General features: G+C 49.1%; 2 protein-coding genes and 1 pseudogene across 5 annotated transcripts in view; 1 reads left to right on the top strand and 2 right to left on the bottom strand.

Moving 5' to 3' along the window:
* The window catches only part of ATP5SL (ATP5S like), a 158,538-nt gene that overhangs the window by 138,639 nt on the left and 1,790 nt on the right, over window positions 1-18,109 (top strand). Inside the window, exons 1-5 of one of the 4 annotated variants that reach the window (XM_005655871.3) lie at window positions 13,192-13,922; window positions 15,165-15,355; window positions 16,973-17,053; window positions 17,692-17,825; window positions 17,914-18,076. In XM_005655871.3, coding sequence (XP_005655928.1) covers window positions 13,905-13,922; window positions 15,165-15,355; window positions 16,973-17,053; window positions 17,692-17,825; window positions 17,914-18,076 — 587 coding nt within the window. In that variant the 5' untranslated portion in view covers window positions 13,192-13,904. Of the gene's footprint in view, window positions 1-13,191; window positions 13,923-15,164; window positions 15,356-16,972; window positions 17,054-17,691; window positions 17,826-17,913; window positions 18,077-18,109 lie in introns of those variants that run through there. The other 3 variants (XM_013988612.2, XM_005655872.3, XM_021094422.1) reach the window with 3 other exon arrangements.
* Window positions 1,874-4,665, bottom strand: LOC100738828 (annotated as a pseudogene).
* ERICH4 (glutamate rich 4) lies at window positions 6,865-9,354 on the bottom strand. Its single transcript, XM_003127153.4, is given in 3 exon segments — window positions 6,865-7,488; window positions 9,182-9,315; window positions 9,318-9,354. Coding segments are annotated over 3 exon segments (384 nt in total). The 3' UTR covers window positions 6,865-7,275.

Here is an 18,109-nt window from a genome sequence, read left to right as displayed (position 1 = left end):
TTCTCTTGGGTGCATACCTAGGAGTGGAATGGCTGGGTCATGTGATAACTCCATGTTTAACTTTCTGAGAAACTGCCAGACTGTTTCTCACAGTGGCTGCACCGTTTCACAGCTCCATCAGCAACGTGTCAGGACTCCAGTGTCTCACAACCTTGTCCACACTTGCTATTTTCCATTTTTTGGACTATATTTGGAAGTGGATTATAACCACTTCCTAGTGGTTGTGAAGTGGTATCTCGTTTTTAATTTGCATTTCCCAATGATCAGTGATGTTGAGCAAATTCGCATGTGCTTTTTGGCTGTTTGTATATCTTCCTTGGAAAAATTTCTGTCCCAGTCATTTGACTTTTTTTTTTTTTTTTGTCTTTTTTTTTTTGCTTTTTAGGGCCACACTCACATAATATGGAGGTCCTCAGGCTAAGGGTCTAATCCGAGCTGTAGCCTCTGGCCTACACCACAGCTCACAGCAACGCCGGTTCCTTAACTCACTGAGTAAGGCCAGGGATCAAACCTGAAACCTCATGGTTCCTAGTTGGATCTGTTTCTGCTGCGCCACAACAGGAACTCATTTTGACTTTTTTTTATTTTTATTTTTTGTCTTTCTCCCTTTTCTAGGGCCACTCCCACAGCATATGGAGGTTCCCAGGCTAGGGGTCTAATCAGATCTGTAGCTGCTGGCCTACGCCAGAGCCACAGCAACGTGGGATCCAAGCCACGTCTACAACCTACACCTCAACTCACGGCAACACCAGATCTTCACTGAGCAAGGCCAGGGATTGAACCCACAACCTCATGGTTCCTAGTTGGATTCGTTAACCACTGAGCCACAACGGGAACTCCCTTGACTTTTTTTTTAATTGAGGTATAGTTTCTTTACAATGTTACATTAGTTTCTGGTGTCCAACATAGTGATTCAAAATTATATAGATTATATTCATTTAAAGTTATTATAGGAGTTCCCACTGTGGCTCAGCAAGTTAAGAACCCAGCTAGTATCCATGAGGATATGGGTTCAATCGCTGGCCTCACTCAGTGGATTAAGGATCCAGCATTGCTGTGAGCTGTGATAGAGGCTGGCAGCAACGGCTGCAATTTGACCCCTAGCCTGGGAATTTTCCATATGCCCCAGGTGTGGCCCTAAGAGGGAAAATAATAATAATGAAGTTATTATAAGGAGTTCCCTGGTGGTCTAGTGGTTAGGATTTGGCACTTTCACCACTGCAGCCCAAGTTCAGTTCCTGGAGTGGGAACTGAGATCCCACATCAAGCCACTGCACACCGTGACCAAAAAATAAAATAAAATAATAAAGTTATTGTAAAATAATAACTAGGAGTTCTTTCTGAAGTGCATTTGGATTGGTGACATCTCTGGAGCACACAGGTTTGATCTCAGCCTGGCACAATGGGTTAAATGATCCGGCAATGCCACAGTCGCAGCTCGATCTGAGTCCAGGCCTGGGAACTCTCTCTAGCCCAGGAACTCCATATGTCATGGAGCAGCCAAAAAACAAAAAGAAAAAAAAATAGTACCTATATTCCTTGTGCTATATAAAAAGAAACTCATGGATTGGAGAACAAACTCCTGGTTGCCAAGGAGGAGGAGGAGGGAGTGGGATGGACTGGGAGTCGGAAGTTAATAGATGCAGACTATTGCCTTTGGAGTGGATAAACAATGAGATCCTGCTGTATAGCACAGGGAACTATATCTAGTCACTTGTGATGGAGCATGATGGAGGATAATGTGAGAAGAAGAATATGTGTATGTATATATATGTATGACTAGGTCATTTTGCTATACAGCAGAAATTGACAGAACACTGTAAATCAACTGTAATGGAAAAAATAAAAATCATAAAATAAAAAAATTAAAAATTAAAAACGAACATTGTGACTCAACTATAATAGAAAAACTAAAAATCTTTTTAAAAAGAAAAGCCAAAAAGATTTTCTTTTTCCTGCAAAAAAAAAAAAAATCTTTGTAATAACAAAGCAGAATTTGGGGTTAGTTTTTGTAGCCACGGCTGGCCTGCCGACCTCTGACCAGCTCGATCTTCTGGCCCTTGGAGTGTGCATGCGTTTGGTGTGGCTATGTGGGGTTCCTGGGGCCTTGGTGAAATGTCTGTACATCTCTTGGCCCTTGTGAGGACCAGAGAGGAGGACAGTGCAGGAATCCGGGGCCAACTGGGAGAAGGTGAGGATCTTGCCCCCGCCTTGATGATAAGGCTCACTGGCAGAGCACGTACCTTCAGTTCAAGTACCTCCTGGACACTCACATCATCCGTTATAGTCCCTACAACCATGGCTTTTTTGCCTTCCTGGATCATCTGGGAAAAGGATGGAGGCAGCCCCAATTGGTATGACTCATGAACAACCCTTTCAGCACAACTCAGTTGAAGGCAGAGTGGGTTCATCTGGCCAGAAACCTGTATAGCTTGACCAACAGCCTTAAGTGTGTGTTGTGGCACTTGGGCTCCCTGTACCAAAACTTTCAGTCCTTGAGGTAGATATCAGTTCCAATGATGGCGCCTCCTCCTTAGCCAAGTCCTGAAAGAGAGAGCAGTACCTGTGGCTGTTTTGATTACTGAAGCTTTATATCATAGCCTAAAGTCAGGGAGCAGGATGCCTCCAGCCCTCTCTTTCATTCTCAAGACTGTTTTGGCTGTTTGGGGTCTTTTGTGTTTCCGCACAAATTTTAAAATTATTTGTTCTAGTTCTGTGAAAAATGCCATTGGTGTTTTGATGGGGATTGCACTGAATCTGTAGGTTGCCTTGAGCCACGAGGGGAACTCCAGTCTTTTCACTTTTGATCATATATCATGATGCATAAAAGTGTTGAGGTTTTCGTTTGTTTTTTTTGTTTTGTCAGTATCCGTTGCATGTGGAAGTTCCCAGGCCAGGATCTAATCCTTGCTACAGCAGCAATCCAAGCTGCTGCAGTGACAACACCAGATCTTTAACCCACTGAGCCACAAGAGAACTCCCAAAGTGTTTAGTTTTGTTTTTTTTTTTTTTTTTCATTAAAAAAAAAATTTTTTTTTTTTGGAGTTCCCGTCGTGGCGCAGTGGTTAACGAATCTGACTAGGAACCATGAGGTTGCAGGTTCAATCCCTGGCCTTGCTCAGTGGGTTAACGATCTGGCATTGCCGTGAACTGGGGTGTAGGTTGCAGATGGGGCTCGGATCCTGCGTTGCTGTGGCTCTGGCGTAGGCCGGTGGCTACAGCTCCGATTTGACCCCTAGCCTGGGAACCTCCATATGCCGCAGGAGCAGCCCTAGAGAAGTTTAAAAAAAAAATTTTTTTTAGTGATTTTATTTTTTTCCATTATAGCTGGTTTACAGTGTTCTGTCAATTTTCTATTATACAGCAAGTTGACCCAGTCACACATACATATATACATTCTTTTTTGTCACATTATCATGCTCCATAATAAGTGACTAGATATTGTTCCCAGTGCAAAAGTGTCTAGTTTTGATTCCAATTTATCTGTTTTTCTCTTTGGTTGCCTGTATCTAACCACCACTTGAGACTCCTAACTCTCCCTTCACGCAACGCAGCAGCTAGAGGGAGCTTTTGATCTTTATGGTCCCCCCCCACCCCCCGCCCGCTACTCAAAACAGTCCCATATTGTCATTCCTGCTATGGCACAATGGGATCAACAGTGTCTGCAGTGGCAGGGACATGGGTTTGATCCCCCACCCAGCGCAGTGGGTTAAGGATCTGGCACTGCTACAGCTGTGGCATAGGTTGCGACTCCAGCTTGGATTCAATCCTTGGCCCCAGGGAGTTCCCGTCATGGCTCGGTGGTTAACGAATCTAAGAACCATGAGGTTTTGGGTTCAATCCCTGGCCTTGCTCAGTGGGTTAAAGATCTGGGGTTGCTGTAAGCTGTGGTATAGGTTGCAGACATAGCTCGGATCTGGCGTTGCTGTGGCTGTGGTGTAGGCTGGCAGCTGTATCTCTGATTAGACTCCTAGCCTGGGAACCTCCATATGCCACAGGTGCGGCCCTAGAAAAAGACACACACACACCAAAAAAAGAACAGAGCCGGAGTTCCCATTGTGGCTCAGCGGAAATGAATCTGACTAGCATCCATGAGGACGCAGGTTCGATCCCTGGCCTCATTCAGTGGGTTAAGGACCTGGCATTGCTATGGCTGTGGTGTAGGCCAGCAGCTACATGTCCAATTTGACCCCTCGCCTGGGAACCTCCATAGGCCGCGGGTTCGGCCCTAAAAAGACAAACAAACAGTGCCAAATTTGTGATGTAGAACAGGACTTCTTGAATCAGCCATGCAAAGGAAGTACCTGAGCATCTTAAAAACGTAGACTCTGATTCCATAGGTCTGGGAGGGACCTGAGAATCAGCACGTCTTTATACGCTTCCCGTTCTCTTTCTTCCCTTGGCTCATGTTTACTTATTCCTCCAGTTCTTTCCTAAGAACACTCCTGATGTTTCAGGTTGGGCCTGTTGCCTTATCTGAGTCCCCTCAGCCACTCATGCTCCCTCATCCTGGCCCTGACCCCTCTGCCTCTGCCTCCCCAATCCTGGCCCTGATCATCTTGGGCTGAGAGCTCCAGGGAGGGCAAACTTGGTGCTGACTTGGTCATTACTGGACGTAGCTCAGTAAGTGTGGCATTGAGGACAGTACCAGTGGGCCGGCCACATCCACCCGAACTCCCAGAGTGTTTGACTTAAGTGACTCCTCCATAAATGTCACCTCTATGGCCCAGGACATGGTTCAGAGCAGCTCCCACACAGATATCAGGGGCTACCTGCTATGCTGTTCTTGAATAGGAATCATTCCCTCCCAAGTTGCCCCCTCCAGTCTCCCCTCAGTGCCTCCCTCCCTCCCAGTCTCTTTCCCCCCAGGAGGCAGACTACTTTGGCATCTGTGAAGCATGACCTAGACCCTGTGGCCATGGAGCCCCACCTCCTCAGCCATTATGACTCCCACAGCCCACAATGTAGCTGCCAAGAGGCCCCAGACTACCCCAGCCTCTTCCTAGAGACCCAAGTGAGGGAGAGGGGCTCTGCTCATTCACATGCTCTTGGGTTGTCTTTCTCATGCCCTGAGTGCTGGGAGCTGACCTCCAACATTCTCCCCAGCACCCCCACCCCAGGAGGGCTCTCAGCAGCTGCAGACCTGGCTAAGCCTCAGGGGGCAACAGAGGACCAGTGTAGGGATGAATGCAAATTCCCAAACCCTCCTGTACCACCTCCAGTCCTGGGGGACTCCACCTACTGGACAGAAAGCAGCAGGTTGTTTTCCGGAGGAAATCCCCATTGATGGGAATGCAGCAACTCTTCTGCCAACATCTCATTTCTCTGGGAATATCCTCACTCTGGACTATAAAGTGTTTTGAAGAAGAATTGCAGGTGTTCCCAATATGACACAGCAGAAACAAATCCAACTAGTATCCATGAGGATGCAGGTTCGATCCCTGGCCTTGCTTAGTGGCTTTCCCGTGAGTGTGGTGTAGGTCGCAGTCATGGCTCAGATACTGAGTTGCTGTGGGTATGGTGTAGGCTGGCAGCTACATCTCTGATTGGACCCCTAGCTTGGGACCCCATATGCTGCATGTGTGGCCCTAAAAGGCAAAAAGGTAGAAGAAGGAGAAGAGGAGGAATTACAAAAATGTGAGCATGTGTTTTTCCTCACTGGGAATAATGGTTTAATGAATGTCCACTATCTTCCCTGCAGAGCTGTCTCTCCTCAGGCTGGAGCCCTCCACCTGTTAGCTTGACATCTATTCTACAAATGTGGACCTGGGCAGATGTCTCCCTGTCTCCTGCAGGTGGAGGTCTGACACATTTGCAGCACATCTGAAAACATCAATGAATCCTCACTGCTCATCTGCTCATACCCACATTCTGTTTTCAAGTGTCTGAAATAGTGCTATGCAAGAGTAGTACAATAGGAGCTGCTTAGGTAATTTTCAGTTTCATAGTGGTCTTATTTCAAAATACAAAAAGAGGGAGTTCTCTTGTGGTGCAGTGGGATAAGAATCTGGCATTGTCACTGCAGAGGCCTGGATAACCACTGTGGCACAGGTCCGATCCCTGGCCCAGGAACTTCCACAAGCCGCAGGCATGGCTAAAAAAAGAAGAAAAGATTAAAATGTAAAAAGAAATAGATAAATAAGCACAGGAAAATTGCTGGACATCATTAATCATTAAGAAAAGCCAAATCAAAACCACAATGAGGTACTACCTCACACCCATTAGGATAGCTATCATGAAAAAAAAAAAAAGAAAATAACGAGCATTGGCAAGGAGGCGGAAAGTTAGACATCCCTATTGATGGGGATGGCAAATGATACAGCCACTGGAAAACAGAGTGGCACTTCCTCAAATAATGAAGCAGAGACTTACCAAAGGGTCCAGCGATTCCACTTCTGGGATATACCCAAAGGCACTGAGAGCAGGGACTTGGACAGATATTTGTACCCTTGTTCAGAGCAATGTTATTCACAAGAGCCAAAAGGTAAAAACAGCCCAAGTGCCTATCAACAAATAAACAAAATGTGACTGCACATACAATGGAATATTATTCAGCATCAAAAAGGAAGGAAAGGAATTCCCATCATGGCTCAGTGGTAACGAACCCGACTAGTATCCATGAGGATGCATGTTCGACCCCTGGCCCCACTCAATGGGTTAAGGATCCAGGGTTGCCATGAGCTGTGGTGTAGGTCACACTTGTGGCTCAGATCTGGCATTGCTGTGGCTGTGGCGTAGACTGGCAGCTGCAGCTCCGATTCAACCCCTAGCCTGGGATCTTCCATATGCCACAGGTGTGGCTCTAAAAAGCAAAAAAACAAAACAAAACAAAAAACCAACCAAACAAAAAACATACTCAAAATATTATCATTTCAAAATGTAATTAATTTTTACAGTTATCGAAATGTTGTATACTCTTTTTATTATACCCAGTTTTGAAGTTCAGTGTGTATGCCACACAGCCTATCTCAATTTGGGCTAGCCACTTTTCAAGTGCACGTATCTCCATCATATTTGCAAAGATCCATGTCTCCCCTGCAACGCATCTACAACACATCTGCAAATACATCCAGAGTTTCATCTGCAAAAGGCCCCACAGCTCTGGGGCCAACCCCTCAATTTCATCTCAGACAACCTCAGAGAAATCACTGGCTCAAGGAACACATGCTGATTCCGAATCGACATCTGCAGGTTGATTTGACCTGCAGATCCCCTATCTTCTTTGCATTAATTTGCATATCATTCCTGTGTCCATCTGAAGCACAGGGCAGGGCTTCAGATAGTCATCTCAAAGTCAGGAAGGCGGTGACCTGGGACTGGACTGGAGGCCCCTTCTTGCTTCCTCTCCAGCTCTCTGTCCTCTTCCTCGCTGCTCTCCTCTGCCTCCTCTTCCAGGAGGGCACCCAGTTCCTCCCGAAGCACTCCCATCTCCAGTCCCAGGCTGCACAGTTGGCCCAGCAGCTGTGCATCCACTCGGCGGAGGTTCCCCTGTGGGTGGGAAAGGGGAGTCATGGGCATCCCAACCCAGAGGGCAAGGGGTTAGTGTGTCCCCACCTCAAAACCTGGATGGGAGCAGGTCTCAACTCAAGTCCCCACAAGGATTCTTTGTCTGACCCAAGGGTTGCACTCACGGCATATGGAGGTTCCCAGGCTGGGGGTCGAATCAGACCTGTAGCTGCCGGCCTACACCACAGCCACAGCAACGCTGGATCCTTAACCCACTGAGCAAGGCCAGGGATCAAACCCAAGTCCTCATGGATACTAGTCAGATTCATTTCCACTGAGCCATGATGGGAACCCCTGTCTGACCCAACTTTGATCAGGATCCTGAACCTTTTCCTAGACCCGACACTTCCTTGTAAAATCCAGTTTTGGCAAGAACCTGCAGGGTCCTTGCCCCCCACCCTTCCCCAAGGGACAGCTGATCCCCAGGCCAGCCTTCAGCAAGAATCCTGCTAGGTTGGCTTAGCTAGAATCCCCCCTTAACCCCTGATGTTTCCTCCTAGGAATCTTCTATCCCCGACCTCTCCCTTGCTCCTTGGCTGTACATTCCCACTTGCTCAGACTGCATTCAGAGCAGAGTCTGATCTTTCTCCTATACTGCAAAATCCCATCACAGCAGTCTCCATACTTGATAGCCTTGCTGGTTTTTTTGTTTGTTTGTTTGTTTGTTTTCCCCCTTTTTTGGCCACCCCGCAGCATATGGAGTTCCTGGGCCAGGAATGAGATCCAAGCCACAGTTGCAACCAATGGTACTGCAGCTAAACAACACCAGATCATTTAATCCACTGAAGCAGGCCAGGGATGGAGACACCGTCCATCCCGTTGCACCACAGCAGGCACTCCTAGCCTTGCTCTCTTTAACACGTGTCATAATGTAACATTTCTTTAGCAGTCCTGGCCCACAGCAAGCAGGCAGGACCCTCACTGTGTCCCTGGCCTCTAACTACCATCCTGCTTCTGTCTCTGATCTCTGCCTCTGTCTCCCCCTGCCTTGGTCTCTCCATTTCTTTGTCTCTCGTTGTCTCCATCTCTCTCTGTCTTTGAGTCTTAGCCTCTTTGTGTCTCTTATCATGTCTCCCTCTCTTGTTATCTGTCTCCATCTCTCTGTCTCTACTTGGCTGGCTGGCTGGCTCTGTCTCCCCATATCCCCAACTTTCTGTCTATTTCTTCCCATCTCTCTCTCTCTCTCTCTCAGATTTAATCTAAGTCTGTTTCGGCTCTCAATCTCTTCTTTCCATCTCTCGTCTCTCTCTTTCTGGGTCTCTCTCTCTCTCTCTTTTTTTTTTTTCTTTTCTTTTCTTTCTCTGTCTCTTTTTCTTGTCTCTCACTCTTTTCATCAGTGTCTCTGCCCCCCCCCTTCTGGACTTTTTAGGGCTGCACCTGCAGCATATGGAGTTCCCAAGCTGGGGGTCAAATCAGAGCTGTAGCCAGTGGCCTATGCCACAGCCACAACAATGCCATATCCGAGCATCATCTGCGAGCTACACCACAGCTCACGGCAATGCAGGATCCTTAACCCACTGAGCGAGGCCAGGGATCGAACTCATGGATCCTAGTCAGGTTTGTTAACCGCTGAGCCACGAAGGGAACTCCTCTTTGGCCCTTTTTATTTTCATTCATTCTCATTCATTCAACCATTCCCTTCCCCATCTCTTGCCCCTCCAAACCCCTCACTCACCAGTTCCTCCCAGATCCACAGCAGACGCTCCCTGGCACTTCCAGTGTCCGCCCCTGGGGACGAGAGGGTCTGACCCACCCTCTCCACTGGGGGGACCCCCCTCAGGGCACGAGGGGGTAGGCCCAGCTCCGGGGCACCAATCCAGCCTGCCTCAGCTGCTTCCACAGCTCCATAGTCTCTGAGCAGAGGCGCCAAGAGCAGGAAGTGGCAAGGTCCAGAGTGACCCAGTCCCCTGGGGAGCTGGCGGGGAGGAGTAAAGGGCAGGTGAGGAGCGGGGGAGCCTAGGCATCCCAAAGTTCATTCTCCACTGAGAATCAGCAGCCTCGTGTACTTTGGTGTTTTTTGTTTTTGTTTTTTCCCTACTGAAGTCTAGCCTCAATTCTGTTCACAAGGATCCAACCACCACCTCTCTGGCGAGGTCAAACTCCACCCTTCTATGCCTCCTCTCAGCCCTCCCATGGCTCCTCCCCAGCCTCCCGTATAGCCTTCTTCTCAGTTTGGACCTGGCTTGTCTTCTCCACCCAGGGCCTCCCAGGGCTTCTCAAGCCACAGGCCAGAGGAGCCAGGAGTGGCAGTCAAAAGAACACTCTCTTGGAGTTCCTGACATCCATCAGGACGAAGTGGGTTAAGGATCCGGCGTTGCCGTGAGCTGTGGTGTAGGTCACGGACTCAGCTCGGATTGGGCATTACTGTGGCTGTGGAGTATCTGAGCAATTCGCACCATCTCCATTGCCCCATCCTTGCTCCTGACCTTGTTCATCTCTGGCCTGGACTATTGCAGTAGCCTCTTCGCTGCCCACTCCCCGCCCACCACTCGCCTGCTCCCCTCTTGCCTTCCTAAGGTCTGCTCTCCACTTGGCAGAAATGATCTTAAGAAAATGTAAATCAGATCACATCACAGTATACCCCTGCAAATGCAATAAAGCAGTTTCTTGCCCACCTCTCTGACTCAGTCTCTCACCTCTCTCTGGGCCTTTGCACTGGCTGTTACCTCTGCCTGAAACACTTTCCCCCCAGATCTTTGAGTGGCTGTTTCCTTCCTATCCTTCAGCTCCACTTAAATGTTACCTTTTCACAAGAGGTCTTTGTTGATGGCCTTGTGCCCCAATCATTCCCTGTTATACTGCCTGTTTCATTCTAATCAAACATTGTCTGAAATAGTCTTGCTTATTGATTTGTTTCTTATCCATTCTCTCCCTACCAGGAATGTTGACTACCTGAGAAGGAGGTTTATTCTGTCCTGTTCGCCATGGTAACCTCAGTATCCAAAACAGTGCCTGCCACGTGGTAAATATTTGTAGAATGAGTGAGTAATTCTGTTCACAAGATTCATATTGAATTTTCACACTGAAGTCTAGCCTTTAAACTGAAATTGCCAACACATCACAATACTAGTCTTGAGATCGCACCTCTGCCCTTTATCCTGAGGTCTAAACTCACCACCTACTCCGCCTTTCCCTCCCTGACCTTGGTTTAAAGAAAGATGCGGGAGTTTCCGTTGTGGCTCATCGGGTAACGAACCCAACTAGCATTCATGAGGACACAGGTTCGATCCCTGGCCTTGCTCAGTGGGTTAAGGATCCAGCGTTGCCATGAGCTGTGGTGTAGGTTGCAGACATGGCTCAGATCCTGAGTTGCTGAGGGGAACTTCCATGTGCTGTTTGCGGCCCTAAAAAGACAAAAGAAAGGAAGGGAGGGAGGGAGGGAGAGAGAGAGAGAAAGAGAAAGGGAAAGAAAGAAAGAAAGAAGGAAGAAAAGAAGGAAAGAAAGATGTAGACAGTTTCTCAGTGCATCATTCTCTGTCCTAAGGGTTAGCAAGTTAGAGCCAGAGAAACCGGGAAGCTCAGGGGAACTGTGAGTCTGTTGGAGGGAAGGAAAATACTCCAATTGGAAGAACCGACCACCCCTCTCCCAGGGAAAAGCTGAGTCCTGGTTTTTTTTTTTTTTTTTTTTTTTTTTTTTGGTCTTTTTGTCTTTTCTAGGGCTGCTCAGGCAGCATATGGAGGTTCCCAGGCTAGGGGTCGAATCAGAGCTGTAGCCACCAAGCCACAGCAACATGGGATCCAAGCCGCATCTGCAACCTACACCACAGCTCACGGCAACACCGGATCCTTAACCCACTGAGCAAGGCCAGGGATCGAACCCGCAATCTCCTGTCGGATTCGTTAATCACTGTTCCACCAAGGGAACTCCATTCTTTTCTTTTTTCTTTTTTTTTAAATGGCTGCACAGCAGCATTTGGAAGTTCCCCCATCAGGGATTGAATCTAATCCACAGCTGTGACCTACAGTGCAGCTGCAGCAATGCCAGATCCTAAACCCACTGTGCCTGCCCAGGATTGAACCTGTATCCCAGCACTCCAGAGATGCCAGGGATCCCATTGTGCCACACTGGGAACTCTGGATCCTTAACCCACTGCACCAGGCAGGGGATTGAACTGCACCTCTGCAGCAATCTGAACTGCTGCAGTCGGAATCTTAACCCACTGCACCACAATGGGAACTCTCCAAGTCCCATTTTAAGGCCTGTGAGAGGAAGCTCCAGCTGACCCAAGAAGAGTGAAAATATTCTTTTTTTTTTTTTTTCTGCTTTTTTTAGGGCCGCACCCTGGGCATAGGGAGGTTCCCAGGCTAGGGATCCAGTCAGAGCTACAGCTGCCGGCCTACCCCACAGCCACAGCAATACCAGATTTTTAACCCACTGCGCGAGGCCAGGGATTGAATCCAAAACCTCATGGTTCCTAGTCAGATCCGTTTCTGCTGCACCTCGACGGGAACTCTGAATGAAAATATTCGGGTTGCTTTTCTTTTTCTGTAGATTCGTCCCTAATTGTTTCAAACAGTTTAACCTAAACATTTTTTTTAGGACTGTACCCGCAGCATATGGAGGTTCCCAGGCTAGGGGTCTAATCAGAGCTGTAGCTGCCAGCCTACACCAGAGCCACAGAAACATCAGATCCAAGCCATGCCTGCAACCTACACCACAGCTCCCAGCAACGCCGGGATCCTTAGCTACTGAGCGAGGTCAGGGATCGAACCTGCATCCTCATGGAGTCAGTCAGATTCATTTCCACTGAGCCATGATGGGAACGCTTTACCTGAACGTTTTTTTTTTTTTTTGTCTTTTGTCTTTTTAGGGCCACACCCTTGGCATATGGAGGTTCCCAGCCTAGGGGTCGAATCAGAGAAGTAGCTGTCAGCCTACACCACAGCCACAGCAACTTGGGATCCAATCTGCGTCTGTGACCTATACCACAGCTCAGGGCAACGCTGGATCCTTAACCCACTGAGCTAGGCCAGGGATTGAACCCGCATCCTCATGGATGATAGTTGGGTTTGTTTTTTGTTTTTTTGTTTTTTTTTGTCTTTTTGCCTTTTCTAGGGCCGCTCCTGCGGCATATGGAGGTCCCCAGGCTAGGGGTCAAATCGGAGCTGTAGCTGCCAGCCTACGCCAGAGCCACAGCAACGTGGATCCGAGCCACGTCTGCAACCTACACCACAGCTCACAGCAACGCTGGATCCTTAACCCACTGAGCAAGGCCAGGGATCGAACCCACAACCTCATGGTTCTCAGTCGGATTCGTTAACCACTGAGCCACGACAGGAACTCCGATAGTTGGGTTTGTTAACCACTGAGCCACGATGGGAATTCCAACCTGAACTTTTCTTTTCTTTTCTTTTTTTTTTTTTTTTTTGCCTTTTCTAGGGCCGCTCCTGCGGCATATGAAGATTCCCAGGCTAGGGGTCTAATTGGAGCTGTAACCACCGGCCTACACCAGAGCCACAGCAACGCCAGATCCGAGCCGCATCTGCGACCTACACCACAGCTCATGGTGACACTGGATTCTTAACCCACTGAGCAAGGCCAGGGATCGAACCCGCAACCTCATGGTTCCTAGTTGGATTTGTTAACTACTGCGCCACGATGGAAACTCTTGAACATTTCTTAATGAAGCACAAGATAGTCCCTCAAAATGCTTTTTATATATAATCTCTTTGCACTAATGAAGAGTTCCCATCATGGCTCTGCGGTAATGAACCCAGTAGTAAACCCGATTAGTATCCATTAGGACTCAGGTTCACTCCCTGGCCCTGCTCAGTGGGTTAAGGATCCCGGTGTTGCTATGGCTGTGGTGTAGGCCGGTAGCTACAGCTCTGATTCAACCCCTAGCCTGGAAACTTCCATATGCTAGGGGTGAGGGCCTAAAATGACAAAAAAAAAAAAAAAAAAAGCCATTGGGCATCTTCTGACACAAGATTTACATAAAGCCTTTTAAAATATATGGATCAGAGGAGTTCCGTTAGTGGCTCAGCGGTTAATGAACCCGACTAGTATCCATGAGGATGCAGGTTCGATCCCTGGCCTCGCTCAGTGGGTTAAGGATCCCGGGGTGGGGTAAGGATCTGGGCAGTGGTCTAGGTTGCAGACTCGGCTCGAATCTGGTATTGCTGTCTGTGGTGTAGGCCGACAGCTGTAGCTCGGATTGGACCCCCAGCCTGGGAAACTCCATATGACTCGGCTGCGACCCTAAAAAGCAAAAGTAAATAAATACGTACATAAATAAAATATATGGATCAGAGCCAAAACCTGTCTACTTCTTTAAGAAAAGGATTGGAAAACATAGGGGGCGTGGCCAGAAGACACACACACATCCCCTCGGCGCGCGCCGGAAATGGTTGTGTAGGTTAAGACCAGCCCCTTCCGGTTGCTTAATTCCAGCAAGATGGCGGCGTCCAGGGCGGTAGGTGACCGGGGGCTGTTAGGGCCCCGGAAAATTGACATCCGCTCTGTTCCTCTGGTGGGCGCCCAGGAAGCAAGGAGCAGGAGGGAACCGGGGCGGGGTTGCGCTTGGAGCAGATACTCGTGGCTGCCGTCAGGAGCGGGAAAGATAGGTGCTGGTCTCACAGACCGGTCTGGCCCGCCCAGCCCCCAGAGGAGGGATCCGACTGGAAGTGCTGGGAGATTTAGGATTAGCAAGGGTGGGACCTGGTAGGGCTGAGGTCTTGGAAGGGATTGGCCGAGAAACTGGGATGTGAGGTCCAAGGGTGGGGGGCCAAAGGATACTAGTGAGGGTAACTCATAGGGAATTTTGATGAAAAGTCAAAAGTTGATGGAGAGGTGGGGGCAGGAACCAAGAAGTGAATTTGGGAATTCCAAGGGAAGGACCTAGGAGAAATTAAGGGAAGAATTTGCCATTTTGGTGGAAAGAATTTAGGGGAAAATTGGGTAAAAACAAGGAATGAATTTAGGAAAAATTAAAGTTAAAAGTTGGGAGCTTAAGAGGAATTTTGAGGGAAAATAAGGATTTGGGCAAAATTATCAGGAGATTTTGGTTAAAGCAGAAAGAAACAGTGAGGCAGGCTAAGAGAAATTTGGAGGGGAAATTGAAGGAAGAGCTTGGGAGCTTTAAGAGATAAATTAAGGGGGGTTTGGAGAGAAATTAAGACTATATTTGGGGGAAAGGAATGAGTTATTCTGGAAAATTCTGGGGAGAATTTGTGAGAAATTAAGAGGTTAGATAAATTCCTGTCGTGGCTCAGCAGAAACCAATCCGACTAGCATCCAAGGATGTGGGTTTGATCCCTGGCCTCACTCAGTGGATTAAGGATCCAGAGTTGTGAGCTGTGGTGTAGTTCACAGACGTGGCTCAGATCTGGTGTTGCTGCAGGTGTGGCCCTAAAAAGACCAAAAAAAAAAAAAAAAAAAAGAGGTTAGATAATAGAGGTTTTGAGAGAAAGTAAGAGTTTGGGGAAGATTTTAGGAAAACCAAGACTATTTAGCCAAATCAAAGAGAATTTGGGATTGATTAAGGGAAGAATTGGGAAATATTGTGGCTCCCAACAAATTTGGAAGTTCCAAGAGGAGAATTAAGTAAGCAGGGAAGCACTGAGGCGGGTAGATTTGTGGTGCAAAAACAGGGTCTGGCTATGTGTCTCACTGGAGGCTTCAGGCTCAGCCCCCCTTTCTCCCTCTTCCTCCCCAGTCCCTGCACCAAGTGGCCCGCAACAGTGCTACCAGCAGCATCCGTGCCCTGAGCAGGGGAGTGGACCCAGAGGGCAGTCAGAGGAAGGGGAGGACACTGCTCCAGTTCCTGGCTGACCACTTCTGTGATGTGGAGGCTGTCAGGGAGTATCTGCTACGGAAGCAAGCGTTGAAGGTGCACCGAAAAAACCGGTGAGAATCCCTGGCCTGCAAGACCCTGCTGTTCAGGCCTCCCCAGTTGGTGCCCGCCCTTCCTTGCCACTCTGGGCCACCCTGGAGCTTCCAGTGCAGGCCCTGCCCACTTGCATCTTCATCTCCAGCCCACATACTCCCCAAGCACTCCAGCTCACATAGGGCAACCTGTTGGCCACCATCTCTTCTTGCGGACCTAGCTGGCACTTCAGACTTAACATGGCTAATAGCAAACCCTTGGTTTCTCCCTAAAAAAGTCTTCACACCTCCAAGCCTTCTCCATCCTAGTCAGTGGGACCACTGCCCACCCAGTTGTTCAGGTCACATTCTTTTTTTTGGGCCGTGCCTGCAGCATGTGCAAGTTCCCCAACCAGGGACCAAACCCATGCCACCGCAGCCACCCAAGCTGCTGCAGTGACAATGCTGGATCCTTAACCCATTGAGCCACCAGGGAGTTCCTCAGGCCACACTCTAAAGAGACATCCCTGATTCCTCTCTTTGTTTCCCTTCCCTCCACTTCCAGTCCATCAGTGAAATACCAGAATATCCCAAATTCGACCAGACCAGTTAGCTTGGTCCGACCCCCTTCATTTTATGGTTGGAGTACTACAGTCATCTCCTAACTAGTCATCTTTTACCCGCTGCGGTCTGTTATAGTGTGAAGCAGCCAGAGGACTCTTAAGGAAGGAAAGTAAATAACATTACCACTTTGCTTAAAACCCTCAAATGGTTTCGACTACAACTAGAATAAAAGCCTAACTTCAAGGCTGAAAACCTGACCCCTGCTGAGCTTTCATGTCTCTACCAGGGACTCCCCTCACCTCCACCAGCATGGCTTCCTCACTGCTCTCTGTTCAGCTGTCCTCCTTTGAGCCTCTGAGCCGTTGCCCTAGCTGTTCCCTTGCCCTGGCAGACTCTTACCTTGATCTCTGCATTCCTTCTCACACTCAAATCTCTGCTCAAGTGTCACCTTCTCCAGGAAGCATTTCTTTTTTTTTTTTTTTTTTTTTTTTTTGGTCTTTTTTGCCATTTCTTGGGCCGCTCCCGCGGCATATGGAGGTTCCCAGGCTAGGGGTCGAATCGGAGCTGTAGCCACTGGCCTACGCCAGAGCCACAGCAACACGGGATCTGAGCCGCGTCTGCAACCTACACCACAGCTCACGGCAACGCCGGATCATTAACCCACTGAGCAAGGGCAGGGACCGAACCCGCAACCTCATGGTTCCTAGTCGGATTCGTTAACCACTGCGCCACGACGGGAACTCCGCATTTCTTAACACCTAAACTAAATTGGCCTCCTCTATTCCTACCCCTGATCCAAGCCACTCCTAGGCTGTCCCTCGGTGTTAATTTCTTCACAGAAGTGATACTCTGCAGTTTGTTCTTACTTCTCAGTCATCTGCTTCCCCCAGTGGAATAGCTTCACAAGGGCAAGGACTATTATCTGCCTGTATCACCACTGTCCCCTGGTGCCCTCAGTAGATATTTGCAGTCTGACTCAGCCTGTCTGCCTGTCTCAGGCCTGTGCTGTGGACTCTGACCCTCTCAGCAGCACTGGGGCTTGGCGAGGGGTGTGCTGCTTCCGAGCCTCAGCCTCAGCTGCTGCTCTTCCGGCAGGTCCTTCACCTACATCAAGGAGCGATACGGCCCATACGTCGCAGGCGCCTATTTCGTCCTGAAGCAGGGAGGTGCAGTCAAGTATGAGGACAGAGGGGTCCGAATGGGGGGGAGGGAGGCGGGGAGCAGCTCTCTAAGCCCCAGGCTCTTCAGTCAGACAGGCTTTGTGTCCAAGGTTCTGCCCCCTCCCGGCTGAATGGCTGGGGGCTTGTTCCTGAGCTTTTTTGGTCGTCCGTAACATGGGACGGTGGTCCCAAATGTCGGCAAGGGGTGTGCTGTAGAGACTCAGAGACATGTTGCTGTCTGGACGCTCATCTCAGGCCTGCCCAGTCAGCGTTAATGAGTCTTTTCTTTCCTCCTTCACCCCCTTTCTCTTTCCTTCCTCCCCCCACTCCGCCCTTATTTTCCGTTTTTTGAAAAGCACATGTAGTCTTCATCTATCCTCATCTTGGTTCCAATTAAATTTTTTATTTGGTTGAGCCGTTTCTCCAGCCCCTTCCTTAGAAATGGCACACTAATAGCTCTTTTATGTAATCAGTCCTCTCTTGGACCCTCAGTTTCCGGTCATGTAAAATTGCTGAGGCTTCAGGGGATCCAGTGAGACCAGGCACATAAAGCCCTTAGTCCAGTCAGGGTGTATTGTGCAGAGCTGGGAGTGCTCTCATAAGGTGGTGGCCTGGGTAGGGTCCCCTGTTGACACTTTCTCTTTTCTGGTCCAGGTTTCAGGACAATGAGTGGATACAGTCAGGGCGCGGCCTCTCCTCTCTTGAGTTCCGGAAGTTCCGGGAGGTGCCAGTACAAGCTGTCGATGCCAGTGGCTGTGCCATCAACTACCAAGGCCTGGACAACCTCTGTGAGTGCAGCGGGGTGGAGATGGGCACTCTCCCTTCCACATGGGCCAACGGAGGGCCCTTGGTGCCATCCACCTGTCCTTCCTGCAGTGGCCCTGAAGGAGCTCCAGTCCCTGTCACTGCAGCGCTGTCCCCACGTGGACGACTGGTGCCTCGGCCGCCTCCACCAGCTGGCCGACTCCTTGCAAGAGCTCTCACTGGCCGGTTGCCCCCGAGTCTCTGAACGAGGCCTAGCCTGCCTCCACCACCTCCAGTGAGACCCCGACTTCAGGCTGGGGGAGGGTTA

The sequence above is a fragment of the Sus scrofa genome, chromosome 6, assembly GCF_000003025.6.
Source record: "Sus scrofa isolate TJ Tabasco breed Duroc chromosome 6, Sscrofa11.1, whole genome shotgun sequence".
NCBI classification, from domain to species: Eukaryota; Metazoa; Chordata; class Mammalia; order Artiodactyla; family Suidae; genus Sus; species Sus scrofa.
This window is presented reverse-complemented; position numbering and strand designations above follow the sequence as displayed.